The sequence below is a fragment of the Dermacentor silvarum genome, chromosome 6 (assembly GCF_013339745.2).
Source record: "Dermacentor silvarum isolate Dsil-2018 chromosome 6, BIME_Dsil_1.4, whole genome shotgun sequence".
Taxonomy (NCBI): Eukaryota; Metazoa; Arthropoda; class Arachnida; order Ixodida; family Ixodidae; genus Dermacentor; species Dermacentor silvarum.
In genome coordinates, this window is record NC_051159.1 from 16,665,445 (window position 1) to 16,681,940 (window position 16,496).

The 16,496-nt window shown below is 49.7% G+C and overlaps 1 protein-coding gene across 1 annotated transcript in view; it reads right to left on the minus strand.

Annotated features, from left to right (window-relative positions):
• Positions 1 to 16,496, minus strand: part of LOC125946196 (uncharacterized) — a 146,900-nt gene that overhangs the window by 106,728 nt on the left and 23,676 nt on the right. Inside the window, exons 2-3 of the mRNA XM_049668697.1 lie at positions 6,598 to 6,668; positions 6,000 to 6,541 (exon numbers count right to left, since the gene is read on the minus strand). Coding sequence (XP_049524654.1) covers positions 6,000 to 6,541; positions 6,598 to 6,667 — 612 coding nt within the window. The 5' untranslated portion in view covers position 6,668. The remainder of the gene's footprint in view (positions 1 to 5,999; positions 6,542 to 6,597; positions 6,669 to 16,496) is intronic.

Sequence of the window (16,496 nt, forward strand, 5' to 3'; positions counted from 1 at the left end):
TAAGCTGCGCTATATTGTGTCCGCCGACACGTCGTCATTCAGTCTTGACTGTGTGCTCATGCAAGTGCAGTCAGATGGGAAAAGGCGGCCGGTTGCATATCACTCTCGTTCATTAACACCAACAGAACAACGGTACGCGCAGATTGAAAAGGAAGCGCTTGCGCTGACGTGGGCGGCAGAAAGGTTGGAAGTTTTTTTTTATAGGGCTGGAATTTCCATTTAAAACCGATCACAAACCGTTTGTATCGCTACTCGGACAGTCACCCCTTGATCTGCTAACCCCTAGATTACAAAGATTCCGATTGAGGCTCATGCGATATAGCTTTTCAGTCTCCTATGTCCCAGGAAAGCAGATTGGCACCGCCGACGCCCTTTCTCGGGCACCTTGCACGGAAGCGGATTTAGAGACGGGGGAGCTAGATTGCAGTGAAATATCGAGCCACGCACAAGCCCGCACCAGCGAACTGAAATTTTTCAGCCCATTGAAAGAAAATAAAGTTCGCGCAAGAACAAGAGGAAACCTGCCAACAACTTCGGTTGTATTGTGGGCAGGGCTGGTGCTAAAGGGACTAGTTGGCTGAGCGCTTATTGGTCGGAGAGAGCAAACCTTACAATATGTGACGGTGTGCTTCTGCATGGGTCTCGTCTCGTGGTGCCTAAGAATGTAAGAAGTACTTTTTTCTTTGCATCTGGGTCACCAGGGCATTGTGAAATGTCGCGCAAGGGCCCGCGAATCTGTGTGGTGGCCCGGTCTCAGCGCCGAGCTTTGATAAAGAGTTGTCGAGAGTGCGCGAGACTGCCCGTTCAAAAAGCCGATGCCGTCAGAGTCTCCCAGCTTGCTTTAGCTGAAGGTAGGAGCTGACCTTTTCCATTTGTACGGGAGTTCGTACCTTGTGGTCGTAGACTATTCTTCGCGCTATCCGGAGCTCGCCCTATTCGAGCTCTGCGGCGGTTATTGTACAAATCAAGAGTACATTTGCTAGGCACGGGATTCCAGAACTTGTCATAACAGAAATCGCTCCTCATTTCGCGTCTGCAGAATTTGCAGTGTTTGCGACAAGTTGCGGCTTCCAGCACGCCACGTCCAGCCCCAGGTACCCGCGGTCAAATGGAGCAGCCGAACGTAGAGTGCAGACAGTAAAACGGATGTTGGAAAAATCGGCTGACCCTTGTCTGGCCCTCTTAGCTTATAGGAACGCCCCAGGTCAAATAGGTGCAAGCCCAGCCCAGCTACTGATGGGCAGACGCTTACGCTCTACGCTCCCCGTGCACCGGAAAAAACTGGTACCATCATAATCGAGTGGTCTCAGGAGCCTCCGATACAAAGACAAGACAGTTCGGAATAAGCAAAAACTCGACTACGACCATCGCCATCCGGTAACCCGGCTGCGACTTTACAATCTCTAGTAGGTACTGCGGAGGCGTAGCACTGCCGGCCACGTGACTTCCGCTTAACACGTGTTGTCATGGCAATCGTGGAGCTCCCAGGTGCCTAGGGACATTTGAGGCACTGGCCTGCGCGGCCGCGCTGCTAGTTACTGAGCGTGGCTCTCTTATCTCCGGGACCGGGCACAGCGACCTTGCCGAGCGCAGCTTCTACGTGCGTAGGGAGCGAATCGCTTAGGGCACGTTGAATGTCTGGCGGTGTCTGGGCCACGCCGGCCGCGCTTTATTATTACGATAGCAATTATATGGACACTTCAACGGGATTTCTGCCGTCGGCGTCACCGTCGCCGTCGCCGTGAGGTTCCGTATAGATTCCAAGGGCGATAAAATCGTCGCCGCGCACCGTGTGCGCGAGTAAAAGCGCGCGGGGACGCGCGCTATCACGGAGAGTCAACGCACGACGGAAAGCAACGCGATTGTCGCGCGAAAGGCCGGGGGTGTATGGAGGGGAGGGAGGCGGGGCGACGCTGTGCAACAGCACCAAATGCTTATCTTGCAACCCAGCGCAAGGGGAACTGGCAACGCAATCTCCCATGCGAAAGCAAAAAAAAAAAAAAAAAGGCGGGGAGGCAGCGTGGGAGGGAGGGGGGGAGCAGCTTCTCCTCTGCCAACAAATACGCTTGCATTGGCTGTGGTGGCCTTTGGCGCTGAGCCGTGCTCCCTCAAGGGCTGCAGAAGATAGCGCCAACCTTTCCCTTTCCTCAAGAACCACTTACTACTACTGTGGTGGCCGTCGCCTGCACCGTCTCTTATCTCCACACGGCTCTGACCTTTGTAAATGCCACTCAGTTTCCGTTGAAGCGATAGACCGCACGCTTCTTCGCCCGCTGGCTGCAGCGGCTGCGCTTGCTGCCGGCGTTTTGACAGTCGTTGTCTGCGGTCATTCAGTGTGATCTATTCATGTTTGCTTGTGCGCGATGACACCACGCTTGTCAATTCAGTTAGAAAGCGAATGTGTTCAAGTTTATGCGGCCGATAAAACTACTCTACTATCCCTACTCCGAATAGCTCTCTACCAACTTGCTATCGCAATTGATGCTTCGCCTTTCGGGCGAAACTGCGACAGTTTTTTATTGTAGCGTTTGTTCTAGTGGCGGAAATCCTTGCAGTAGTGGTGGTGTGGCATGACGGCTTTTGATCTCGGTGAACTGTGATGGTGTAAACAAGCGGATGCTGCTCGCGTTTGTGCCCTGGTGCCGCGGCGGAAGCTCAAATTTAAATTGAGCTCCTCCCGTCCTTCGGCATTCGCGTCTTCTGGTTCCTCCTGGCATTCAGCATCATTGAGCTACGCCAGGCTTCCCTAAACAAATTGAAGGAACGGCTCCACTTCGAAGTCGAAGCACTTTCTTTGCATCTAGTAGGACATCGCCTTTGTCTTTGCTGAAGTAACTATCAAAAATAAGCTGCTTCTCGAAGTGTCGCGCACATTATTTGTCTATTGCTTTAAGCGCTCGCTTACATTCCGAATTTTTGGACGCCACTGGTGTAGTAGTTGAAGATCAGATGGCGCCGCGAAGAGCGAAAACTTCTCGCGTCCTTTGCCATAACCAGGTTGACAGCCGGGAACAAAACACTGTCCTGTTGCTCGGTCTCTTCACGCACAAGCATCAATATGCCTTATTCCGTCAGGCATGAATAAACATACTGCATACATGGTAAACAAATCGGCGAAGACGAAAATTTCGCACCTTCGCTTCCGCGCAGACGCTGAGTGAAAAACAAGTACTTCTATTGTGTCTTATTGTACGGCATTATTTATCGTCTGTTTCCTCTAAAGACATGTAAAAATGTTTCGCATACGTGCATAAAAGCGCTACCGCGTGTTTATTTGCGATTTTAGTATTTGTGCGCATATATTTTTTGTGTTTGATTGCTGTCACATTGAGGCAGACGAGGCCACACGTTTCTAGCAGACAAGCTCTACGCGTGCCGCGCTGCCGGTTCCGCGCTGCCGTCGCCACCGACCTCCACCACTCAGCGCAGGCGCACATGGAAGCAAGCTGTTGAGTGTTTTCCACGCGCCTCGACAGATGGCGCTACGCGATGACTAACTTGGCGTTACACGGGTTGTCCCGAGCGAATGCGTAGCGCGGCGGCGGAGTCGGCGCTCCTGTTAATCTTACTCCGTGGTCCAGCCCTGCGGCGTCGGTCTTGTCGGGTGCGGACAGATAGACGGGATTGAGATATAGAGAGAAACAGACGTGCGTTGGTCTGGTACAGCGAGCGAACCGGCGCGCATGACGCGTCCTTTTCCTGCGACTCCGAACGCTGCAGGCCAATCCGACGAATACAAGGCCTTGGCCGAGCCTTCTACGCTCAATTCAACGCCGGCTGCTTCATTGGAGGACGGGAGACCTGGTGGTTATATGACACGCTACGGACTAGAAATGAGGCCGTCACAGCGATACTGCAGCGATAATACGGCTTTAGTTGAGACCTGCGGTGCTGTTGCGATTCACACCGATTCTATTCTATGATTCATACTGTTAGGCGCCTTTGTGATCTATTTGTTTTCTATGTGTTGTAACATTTCTCGAAAAAAAAGGAAAGATGTAGTGTTATCGGTTATCTCTGTTCTGACCAAGCGCTGGTGTGCACGGTTCCAGTGATGTCACTGGTGAAAAAGGATAAAAAGCGGCTCTCTAATAAGCACGGAGCTTTTTGGGTACATGGCAACATCGGAGTGGCGTCAGTCTTTCGCTCGCATCGCAGCTCTGGAAGCGGACACGATAGTAATTCCTTTTCAAAACCCTCTTGAGGCACATATTTACAATGAGCGAATAAGAGGAGCCCGAGCAGCTCGACTTCTTGTTAGTTGCTATCATAGGAAGATAATAGACAATGAAGCCAGAGAAAGAATATGGTGAAATTAGCTATGTTATAATTGAAATGAAAAGAAAAGAATTGAAACTAAAAGTATAAAGGAAAGTGTACGGAAAGACAAGTTGTCGCATGTGACAGTCGAATCAATATATTTCGCATTACGCACGCGGTGCTGATGCTATTGATTTTGAATGCGCTTGATGGTACCGAGGGAGTGGTTTGTCAACTAGCAAATGTCTCCCAGCAACAAATGCTGCTATCCGCCTGCGTATGTGATAGTACCGCTACGAACTAAAGTCCTAAAGTGGGGGGAAAAGAAGCCCTTGTCCTCCATTTGTTGGAGCAGTTTATCCAGGTTAGAAATAAAAGTGCGTGCGCAGAAACCTTGCGTATAACTGTGTATCCGTGTCAGTGTGTTTGGGTGGTGTGTGGTAATCTGCAGTTCTTTTCAGGGCTTTCTGTGCACAAGCTGTTAAGCATGTCAACATACCATTATACCAACGGTCCGTTTTAAATGCGGAGCGTGAAAAGAAAAAAAACTGTTCATTGTAGTGCTGATCGTAGCATACCGCATTCTGACTTTTATCTTAGATCTGCGTAAAATGACCCTCCGTGGTAGCCCCACTGATATATGGCGCTGCGCTAGTGAGCTCGAGGGTTCAATCCTTGCCGTGGCGGCCGCCGCATTTCGATGGGAGCGAAATGCGCCCGTTTCATTCAACCGCACGTTAAGAACTGTAAAGAAAGTTACCGTTATAGTAAAATTAATGCGCAGTCCCCGACTACGGCGTGCTTCATAATTATATTTTATTTTTGGCACTAAAGCACCAGGAACTAAATATTTAAAATTGCGTAAATTGCTCACATAAGTCTAAGACAGCGATCACACTGCAACGGCGTAAATTCGTAGCGTCTTTCAGCTCAGTCAGCACAGGTGGTCGCTTGCTAAATGTAACCTAAACACTACTACTGCTGATATCTTTGCAACCGCACTACCCACGCGCCTTACTTGGGTGTAGTTGTGTAGAGGTAAAAAACAAACAAACGTTACTCAGCCATGCATGTGTCTGTAATACAAATGGCGCGATTTTTCGCGCCACGCATGACGCAAACGGAATTGAGTTCAGCCTCTCGCTCGACATTCCGAGAGCCATAGATCGGCAGTCCGAGCGGGAGTTGTCGCGTTTGAAAGAGCTCACTCAGCCATAGTAGGTATAATCCACCAAAATCAAGCCTTCGCTCATCAGGACTTATAACGCTTTCAAGTGTGCAAGTTCTTTCGGATATTTGACAGCTGCTCGCTATGGCGCCCCTGTGTTTGACACATGGCGTGGACAGACTCGGGGCGGCAAGAAAAACGGATACCAATTCGCGCCCAGCCCATTTGACCGGTGCGGAATCGCTAAGAATAAGAAGTGAGTACGATTACAAGATTAGTCCGTAGGAACCCCCACTATCTGTATAAGTTAACATATAAGCTTTGCGACGCTCGGATACATGTAACTTGTGTATTTGGCTACTTCCATTTCTGCGCCCTGTAGTGACTCTCAATATTGCACGCACAAAACGTTCCACGTACCCCACTGCGGTTGCGTCCTGACACAGCGAACCCGATACTTTATTTCTGATTTTAAATCTACTGCACTTTTTTTTTTCGTTTCGCTGCTGCTGCTCTAATGGCGCGGGCGTCTACTTGCGAGCCTTGGTCACGGCCGTGGTCAGTGGCTCACCTGTTGCGGTGGCGGCAGTCGCGGCCGGCTGGCCGTGCCATTTGCCACGTACTCAAACAGTTCGCCCGAGTAGCGGTTGGGGTGATCACGGTGTCGTGCGGGCTGCGGCTTGCCGACAGGTGGCTGTCGCGCCATTAGATCCTGCAGCGCAGCCTCAGAGACTCGCGCGAAGAGCGTGTAGTAGCCACCCGACTCGTTCGCTGGCTTGGGGTTGATCGCGAATGCGTTTAGCGCGTAGTGGGGGCTACGCTTCGGCCTGGTCTTAGCCCAGCCCGGTAGGCCGACGTTTCGTGCGGTAGCGCTGCGTTTGGGCCTGCCCAGACGGTCACCGATGGGCTTTGGAGACAGGAGGTGCTTGTCGTCAGCGCTCCGCTTGACCCTCCTGAATGGCTTCTTAGAACCGGCGGTTTCGTGCAGGTAGAGATCGAGGATGCGCAGGCTGTCGCGTATCACCGGCTCCAGCTCCTCGCGCGAGCGGCCCTGTGGCAGCAACAGCCCGTGGCGTACGTCCACGATGATCGCTCCTGGCACCACACCACGCCCTGTGAAGATGGCGCTGCAGACGCATGTGGCGGAGGAGCACGCAGCCGTTGCTCACCTGCGTCTGGGTGTCCGTGGGCACGTGCGGCAAGCGCCAGCAGCACGGACAGCAGCGGGGCGACAAGCATCCTGCAGACATCAAGGAGATTTTGAATACGGGACGTGTCTTTGGGAAAATGTCCTGCACAGGTGAAACAACCGCGCCGAAAATAGAGTGCATTGTATTTCGTCTGGAACGCGATACTGATGCAAATGACCCATCATTGCTGGATGTTCGTCCGAAATCGGCTCTTCCAAGTGTCCTCGCCCGTTGTATGCTAGCTTTGCGAACCACATTACAGGTGGCTATATGGGTAGCTGTCCACTTCATGACGACGGTCAGAGGCCTTTCGAAGCAAGCCGCGCATCGTGTGCTGCTGCGGAGTATTTATCACTGCATTTAAACTAGAAACCGTCTTCACAGTGACATCAATATATTTATAAACTTCTGAATGCAATGGAGCTCTGCCACTTGGGAAGGTAACGTACTTGCCGTGTCCGTCAGCTGTTCGCTTCCCGGTTTCAGAGGCAAGAAGTAGAACTATTAACGCTATTTAGTTTGGTAAACACGTTAAATTGTAGCCTACGAACAGGAGCACTAATTACGCATGGACAAAATAGCCCTTCATTAGATCTTCTAAAGGTAGAGAGATTCAACATTTGTTTTTGGACACAAGATATAGGCGCTGTAGCGAACGTAATTCGCAAAGGGAGTTTTTTTTTTTTTTTTTTTTTTATCCCGCGATATGGGGAAATGAAAAGGACCTGGTTTGAAGTAATGTAAAGTACAACCGAATAAAGATTGAGATTCGCACACATCAACTCCATGGCTTTAGTTCTGTGCCCGCATGGGTGCTATTATATGTGAGATGTATGGTAATTTGTGTCGAGCTGTACACGTTTGCAACATAAATCAACAGCTCTTTTCGCCAATAGAAATATTTTTATATAAAAAACAATTTCTGGCCTTTTTCGATCATATACGGTAAACTTTAGGATCTATGATGAGATGAGTAGCTTGTAGCATGCAAAATAAGTTTGGACTCATGATGATCGTATATGTAAATTGCCATGATATAGGGTGATTCTTCTGTCACACCCATAAACCAACAATGCTAAGCTTTTAGCAAACTATAGCTTAAAAAAAACCACGGCACCGCATCACAGCGCTCACAATGCATCTCGTAGCTAGCGTAGCACAAGTTGTGCTTTTTCCTTTCCTAGAGTACTTTGAGCAGCCAATTGGAAGAAAAAAAACACCGCATATCCATGGGGTGAATGATGATGAGTGGGCGAAGCTCCGGAGGGAATCATCGGTAAACCGTGAATCTTCCGTGTAATTCGCCCAGTCTCGCCGGGAGTTGTAACCCCCCCCCCCCCCCTGAGGCCGACTTAACCACCCGTTTTGTTTAACCCCTTTTCTTTCCTTACGCATTTGAGTACTGTAACTAAGATGTAAGACGCGCAATCGTCTGCACACTCGCAAAAAGCGCATTTTTTTTACAATTTCCCGTGAAGAAATCAAAATTAGTGCTGTTTAGATGGTATCGGCAAACTGTCAACCCCCCCCCCCCCCCCCCTGGTAGAGATCCTGGGTGCGCTACTGCCTCACTGCCAGGGCCCGGCAGGTTAGCTCTCGGGCAGCCGCATAAGCGCGGTCATTGCCCGACAGTGAGGCCTGACCAGGTGTCCAAATCAGCCTGATGCGTGGTATTGAGGGATCTGGGATTGCGGGGAGCTTCCGTGTGCTGGTGAGAGCGCGATCAGCTATGATAATATCAGATATAACTCCTGAGGTAGGCTCTGACATGCGTCTTGCGATTCCGCAATGATGATGTGGTCCTCTTCCTCTGGATGACGATGTGGTTGATGGCCACTGTCTCCCCCGTGAGCGTAGCCTCCGTTTGGACGCTGCACGACGAGGCAATATCACCTTGATCGTCCACCACGAACGACACTTGTCTTTCTTTGTTCCCTATCGCAAGAGTGTACTGGGGATCGTCGGTGTAGTGACGGTGCTCTCCGGCTGGGCGTTGAGGAGTTACCGAAAGTATTTAACACGTGCATCCCGGCGGCATATTGCGAGGTATCGGTGCTGTGGTGACTAAGGTTCGGATGCTTGAGGAGGCGGGAACTTGCTCAAGCGTAGAGGGTGAATGCTGTGGGTAGCCCAGCGGTGAGAGTAAATACCTGCCTGTGGGGGTCAGCCTTAATCTCTCGAGTTGTGCCTTTCTGTGTGCTTCGATGTGTTCCTCGATGGTATTGTGTACTTCCAGAGCAAGTAGTCGTTCCGCGGAAGCATAGAGAGAAATTCCGAACACCTGTTTAACGGCTCTCCTAATGGTGATGTTTATGCAGTTGGTCTTGGCGAGGGTCAGGTTGTGGTATGGGAGGTGATAGGTTATTGAGGATTCAAGTTCTTGCTTTTCACAAGGAAGTGCAGGTGAGCAATGGATTAGCTTGATGAGGCTGTTCGTAAGTTCGAGTTTGTGCTGCTCACAAGCGGCCGGTCCGGAAGGCTTGTGCTGGATAAAAGAAGAAATATCTGCCAGCAGCAGCACACACAGCAGTCGTTTTCTTGTGAACCGCGGCCGGTGCACTTGAAGCTGAATTTTCTTCTGCTATGCAACTGTTGATATTTGTTGTCGTACTTGGCAAAATGTTTTCAAGCTTCTCACCCAGAATCGCTTCGTCGAACATCTTCCAACTGTTTCACTTCCTTACTTGTGTACATATACTTAATCTTCGGTCGTTCAACACATGGCGTTTTCATTCGTATGCTATTTGCTTGTGCACTGTCTCTTTAGGATTACTTTAGCGGCCGGCATCCCATCGAAGCCTTGCTTCTTATGGCGGGAGTTTTCTTCGGTATGTAAGCCGGAGTGTCTGGTAGCATCGAAGGAATAGTGTCCCTTGTCACTGTTTAGCCCTGGTATCTGCACAGTACGCTTAGTGAAACGCTCCTCGAAGTGGCGCTCGCACACTAGTAATGCGGCTGAAGCATGTTTTCAGCACGGCGCTCACGTTTCTCGGAAGGTCCTGGATCTCGCAGCATCGAAACCATGGCCTGCAGTGATATTTGCCAGGGACTTGCATGTGTTCAGCCAAACTTAAGATTCGGCGCAAAGTAAGTGGTGCCCCTCCGGCTACGTTTCTTCTGTGCAGGAACACTTTCACTCTGTCTTGAAGCCTAAAAAGCTTCGTATTCCCGATCGTCCCCCACAATATTCAATTCGCTCCCTAAACTGAGCAAATTACAAGAACTATCGTGATAGCAAGCGCAGCGCAGCGTGCCGTCTGCGTGTTAACAGATTGTATAAATTACCGTTTTTGAAAATGTCTCCTTGCTGCAAGGAACATCACACTTTTAAGCATCCTCTCCGCGTAATATAAGAGTTTTCTTCGGGGTTTAACTGTGAAAAGCAATTCTTTTTTAAAAAATCACAGCATATCCACGAGGTGAATGATGATGATGGGGCGAAGCTCCGGAGGGATCATCGGTAAACCGTGAATACTCCGAGTAATTCGTCCAGTATATGATCAAGTAAACACGTGAGAAACAGTGTGTGTATATATACAATACGTTTTATTTTCTTAGACGCTTCTTCTTAGATGCTTGGTTTGCGGAGTTCCTTCATTACCACGGCTTTGTGGTCCGTGAAATGAAGGGATAACGGTTCGATAACGCCGCTGCTTCGCGTTCGCGAACGCCTGAGTCTTCGCGCCGCAGCCTTGCCGCTTCTGCCTCTCGTTCTCGCACTACGGGGTCTTCGCGCCGCCGCCGCGCTGCCTGTCGTGAAACCGCGGCCTCGCGGGATCTCACCGCGGGATTCTGCCTGCGAGCGCGCGCCGCCGCCGCCTTCCGTGCTCTCCGCTCCGCAGCCTTGTCTTCCATCCGGCGACTCCGAGCGAAAGAGAAAGCGCGCCAAGAGCGAGCACCTTTTATTATAACACCCCCTAGCGGTAACCCGTCGCACTACATTGTAAGTTTTCTCATCAACTATACGAAAAACTAGCGCCATCTAGTGACATTATATACACTTATATATAGAAAGATCGACACTTACGCCATCTAGCGAACACTTCATAAAACTACAGGTGGCTACATACTACATCCGAGGAAGGACAGACCCACGCCCTAAGGAGCTTCGCCCATAAAATAATAGGCAGGCTCGCAATAACAACAGGCAGAGTAGCAGACGACGAGCGCTTCGCAACAGGCCTCTGATCGCAGTGTCAGTCCTGTTGTCATGACGTGGAGAAACAGTGAACTACGCCGGTCGGCCCGCTACCAATCTAGCCACCGTAACCACATTATACGGCTTGAGCTAGTTGCGCTCTGCTGCTGTTGTTACCGAAAGCCTTAAATCTCTATACTTCAAGGTCGCTGTGAGGTGCAGAAAAAAAAATTCCAGAGCCCTTCCACCCTGTTAAGAGGAAAGTCTAGCGAAGCTGGCGCTATTGCGGCTTCACGTCGTTTTCGCGCCCATTCGCGCTTCTGTGCGCCGTTGGCGCTCCTTCAATTCCATCTCTTCTTCCTCCGAGCGAACGACACACGTCCGTCCTATTGACCCTTTTCGCGGCGATACCGTGGGTGCTGCCATGTTTGATCACGTGGTGACGCGTCCATTGCTTGCCTCAACTGCCTCCGTTGCTTCCTTGTTTACAATGGAAGTGTATGACGCAGGCGCGGCTTAGAAAATCACTGTTTTCGGAGATATCGTAGACGGTGACTAGGTGGACGACACGAAGCTTTGATCACAGCTTCAGAGAACATGCAAAAACGCTTTCGGAGTTGATTAATCTATGTCCAAACGGCGCAGCAGTGTATATAGTGCTTGTTCTAAAAGCGGGGCTATTCTAAATATGTATTCCAAGCTATCCTAACATTCCGCTCATGAATTCAGTCAGGATTAGTGTGTTTTGCTCTTTGTTCTTTATTCGGCAAATATTTTGAAGCAGTGGCTTGTCAGTTTCTGACTCAGTCAAGTTCCTCGGTGCGGTCACTATGTGATTATTTTCTGCCTAATCGCTCGCGGGTGTACTCAGTTCCGATAGATTTGTTCTTGCTGCACACAAAGCTTGAAACGTAGCTAGCTGTTTTGTATATTGTAATACCTTGTAGCAAATGTGCATTACAGCTAGTAACTCGCTTACTCTTGTGGACCGTCACGAAACATTCAGCTTCGACCATTCGTGCGCCATCGGTGTAGTCCGTCACTTATTGTGCGTGTACAGAGAGCATATATTCCTGTGTGCGCCAATTCACTTATTCTTGATACGTTGGTGACAGAGTTGGCGTAAGTTTTCCTGCCATTTGGGACAGATGTGTATAGATAACGTGCGTGAAACTTACTATGACAGGAAGCGGCGCTACTCCCTTTGTCATTGTTTAACGAGTGGTACTCACTCTTGCCGACGTTCTGTGGATGAAGCCCTTTCTTTGAAGTTTAGCGATACAAGGGTGGCGGATGAGCAAATTTCTGTATCCTCGAGGAAAGCCGTACATCACGAAGTGCCGGCAACACGTTCGGACAGTTGCAGCAGCGGCCCGCGAACTTGGTCACACAGATTGATTCTATTGCTAACATGCCAGTCACTATTTTTGCAGCCAACTACTGCACACGTCTCGTCTTCAATCCACATGATTCAATCTAGCATGATTAGAGCACAGTGTGTTAGTGAAAACTCAGTTGCATTTCCGACAGCTGATCGCACAGAAGGTAGAAGCGGTAATGGTTTAGTATTCGTGCGCGGTCGCTGAGGAGAGGTATGGCGCGCCGCCGTGAGCGCCATCTCGTTTCTCTAAAACAAACTACTCCGCGAAAAGGGTCAATAGCGAGCCCAAAGGGCCACTGCTGATAACAGCGCTAGCGCGATCTCTACGTCACGAGGCATAGGGGCACAATTATTGGTGGGAAGTATGGCCGCCGAGTATTGCGACACTTTTGAAAGAGGCAGCGGCGGTGGCGAGGGGTATAACAATGGGCCATCCATCATCCGTTTTGACACCTGTACTAAGGCACTTGATATATAAACATCCGCCGCTCGTATATATATATATATATATATATATATATATATATATATATATATATATTGATAGGACGCGTTCAAGGTTAGATGCGCTTGGCGTTTTTATGAATGCCAGAAACAGGCAACGGCCAAGCGGAGCGAGTGCGAGCACCAACAACAAGAAACGTCGTCTTCTTCGTCCTCTGCTGGCGCCGGTATTTGTCAGTACAATCACTCCCCGGCGAAAAAGGAGCCATCCTGGCGACCTATGGAACAGGCAGCACTGGTGGGTCTAGTGCAAGGTTAAGCGTTTTTTACCCTATCAACATGGATTTCGAAAATTCTACTCTAGACTGAAATGCAACTTGCCGAGTTTACCCAGGAATTGTTACTTTCTATGGATAACAATCTTTAAATAGACGCCATCCTCTAGACTTTGAAATGGCATCTGATTGCTTTCCGCATAACCATCGATTCATAAAATTAACCAGCTGTGGCTTTCCTAACTGAATTGAGGACTTCTCAAAGGTCGTATGAAATTCAAATTATCACCAATCACTCATGTGAAGTCAAGAGTCCCACAAGGCACTACCCTATTACCGCTATTATTACTAATATACGTAAGTAAATAGCCTTCCTACGAGTATCAAAAATAAAATGTCTTTTCACAGATGATAGTGTAGTCCACTCTACCATCCAGAACCCCGACGAATACTACTCTGCAGGACAACCTTAACACAGTCGTATCATAGTATAGCAATTATAAATCTTGTCACTGACAAACGACGAAATTGACGTTTCCGCGCCCGTACGAGCACCTTCTCACAAAACACAAATGAAATGGTCATCTCTGAAACAGTTCAAGTGCGCTTGAATATGAAGTAGTGAAAAAATGGCTTTTCATGGATGGGGTGAAGTTATCCATCTATTCTGTTAAGGGTGTTGTCAATACTTGGAATGATGAGTGATTTTAGATGAAGCCGTGATGGCACATTTCGGTGTGTCGCCAACACGCTTTCACCGTCACAATAAGTGGCCTGTCCAGATGCTTGCACCACGTGCTCCACTAAGGCATTTGTTCGACGTGTTTCCCTTCTTGACGTCATTCTGGTGCTGCTTAAAATATGTTTCAATTTCCAGGCTCATCTATACAGACAAATTTTCAATCTGTACATCGCACGCTACTGAAAATGTGCTTCGGGACAGGCGTCCTTCACGTTAAGATCCTCTTAGTTTACTGCTCGGTACCATGGTGATCGTATCCCGGTGCTCTAATTGGCTTATGTCCCTTGACTTGTGAAAATATTGCCACGGGAAACGGTATACATGAAAATATATTTACAAAATATATACAGCGAGCAGTAGCACTGCCAAGATGGTGAAAAGACAATCTTTTCAATCGTCGTCTTCTTCACCCCAATGGTCAACGTCGTCTTTGTCCCATTGCACGCAGTTTCGTAACATTAACATCCGGGCGGAAAAGCGCCGACCCGGCGCCTAAGACAGGGTGGTGGGCCCAAGGTATGGTTTGAGGCGAGCCACGTGCACGACGTGTGAGGAAGGAGAAGATGTGGTAGGATCGAGCGGGGCTATTTCGTAAGTGACATCCGTCAATTGTCGCAGGAAGCGATAAGGGCCAAAGTATTTCCAAAGTAGTTTTTCAGAAAGGCCAACGCGCCGAGTCGGGCACCAGACAAGGACAAGTCACCCGCACTGAAGCGGGCGTCCCGGTGGTGGGCGTCGTACAACAACTTCTGCCGCGACTGCGACGCAGAGAGGCGAAGACGGGCAATGTGACTTGCCTTTTCTGCTGTAGCAATGGAGTCACGCGCGTATTCAGTAGGCAGTGCAGCAGGGGTCGAAATACGTTTGTCAAAAGGAAGCGTTGGTTCTCGTCCGTATAGAAGATAGAAGGGAGAGTAGCCGGCGGTGTCATGGCGTGAGGAGTTTTAGGCAAAGGTGACTAAAGGTAGCGCAGTGTCCCAGTCAGGGTGATCAGACGAAACATACATGGAGAGCATATCAATGATAGTGCGATTCAGACGTTCAGTAAGACCGTTCGTTTGGGGGTAGTACGCATTCGTAAGTTTGTGTTTGGTGGCACAAGAGCGAAGTAAGTCTTCCATGACTTTAGATAAGAAGTAGCGACCCCGGTCGGTGAGAAGCTGTCGAGGAGCGCCGTGATGTAAAATTACGCCTTGTATCAAGAAGTCGGCGACGTCTGTAGCGCAACTGGTCGGGAGAGGTCTTGTGATAGCGTAACGGGTCGCATAATCCGTAGCAACGGCAATCCATTTCTTGCCAGCGGTGGAGAGAGGGAAGGGGCCGAGAAGGTCGAGGCCAACAAGAAAAAATGGCTCGGCGGGTATGTCAGTAGGCTGGAGGAGCCCAGCTAGAGGAAGAGATGGCCTTTTCCGGCGTTGGCACGATGCGCAGGCAGCAACATAACGGTGAACACAACGGTAGAGACCGGGCCAGAAAAAGTGCCGCCGTACACGGTCATACGTCCTGGAAACACCAAGGTGGCCGGCTGTTGGGACATCATGCAGTTGCTCGAGTACGGTCGCCCGAAGATGTGCGGGAACGACGAGTAGTAGTTCCTGTCCCTCAGGGTGCATGCTACGATGACATAATCTGCCATTTACAATGACGAACAGGCGAAGTGACCGGTCCGACGACCCAGACAGCAGGCGGTTGATGAGATTATTTAGAGACGTGCTCGTCACCAATGTGGCTGAAATCGGAGAGCGAGAAAAGGCCGGGCGGTGTATCCTCCGTGGTAGCTTCGGGGGCATCAACGGGGTGCAGTCGGCGTCCTGGTGTAGTCGGCCAGACCTGTACACCACAGTGTACGTAAATTCCTGGAGACGCCCAGCGACCTAGACGCCCAGTAGGGTCCTTGAGGCTCGAAAGCCAGCACAGAGCGTGGTGGTCAGTGGTAACAGTAAAAGGCGGCCCGTATAAGTAAGGGCGAAATTTGCTAACTGCCCAAACAAGAGCGAGGCACTCGCGCTCGTTAATGGAATAATTGCGCTCGGCAGAGAAAAGAAGCCGGCTGGCGTACGCAATAACTTGATCACAACCACGTTGGCATTGGGCTAAAAAAAACAGCACCAATGCCATAGCCACTCGCGTCTGTGCGTACTTCAGTTGAAGTATTGAGATCAAAGTGGGCGAGAATCGGCACGGTAGTAAGTAGCGTGATAAGGTGTGAAAAGGCTGTGGCTTGAGCGAAACCCCACGAAAACGGAGCGTCTTTCCTGAGAAGATCTGTTAGTGGACGGGCTATGTCTGCAAAATTTCTTACAAATCCGCGGAAATACGAGCACAAGGAATTCGATAACAGCATGAACCTTGGCGGGGTCGGGACGGACACCGGTTGAATCGACTAAATGTCCGAGGATAGTAATTTGGCAGCGACCGAAGTGGCATTTCAAAGAATTAAGTTGTAGCCCAGCCACACGAAACACCGTCAGGATGGATGAAAGACTTGTGCGATGTGTGGCAAATGTCGGGGAGAACACGATCACCTTGTCCAGGTAGCACAGGCAGATAGACCATTTAAAGCTGTGCAACAGCGTGTCCATCATTCGCTCGAACGTGGCCGGGGAATTGCACAAGCTAAATGGCATAACTTTGAACTGATAGAGGCCATAAGCTGTAGCAAATGCTGTCTTTTTACGGTCCCTGTCGTCCATGGTGACCTGCCAGTAACCAGGGCGTAGGCCGATGAATGAAAAATAGGTCGCGCCGTGAAGGCAATCCAGAGCGTCATCAATTCGTGGAAGAGGATAGACATCATTCTTGGTGATCTTATTGAGATGCCGATAATCAACGCAAAATCGCCAACTGTTGGCTTTATTTTAAAAGCGAAGCATTTCTTGCCGGCGGCTCTTTCCGTTG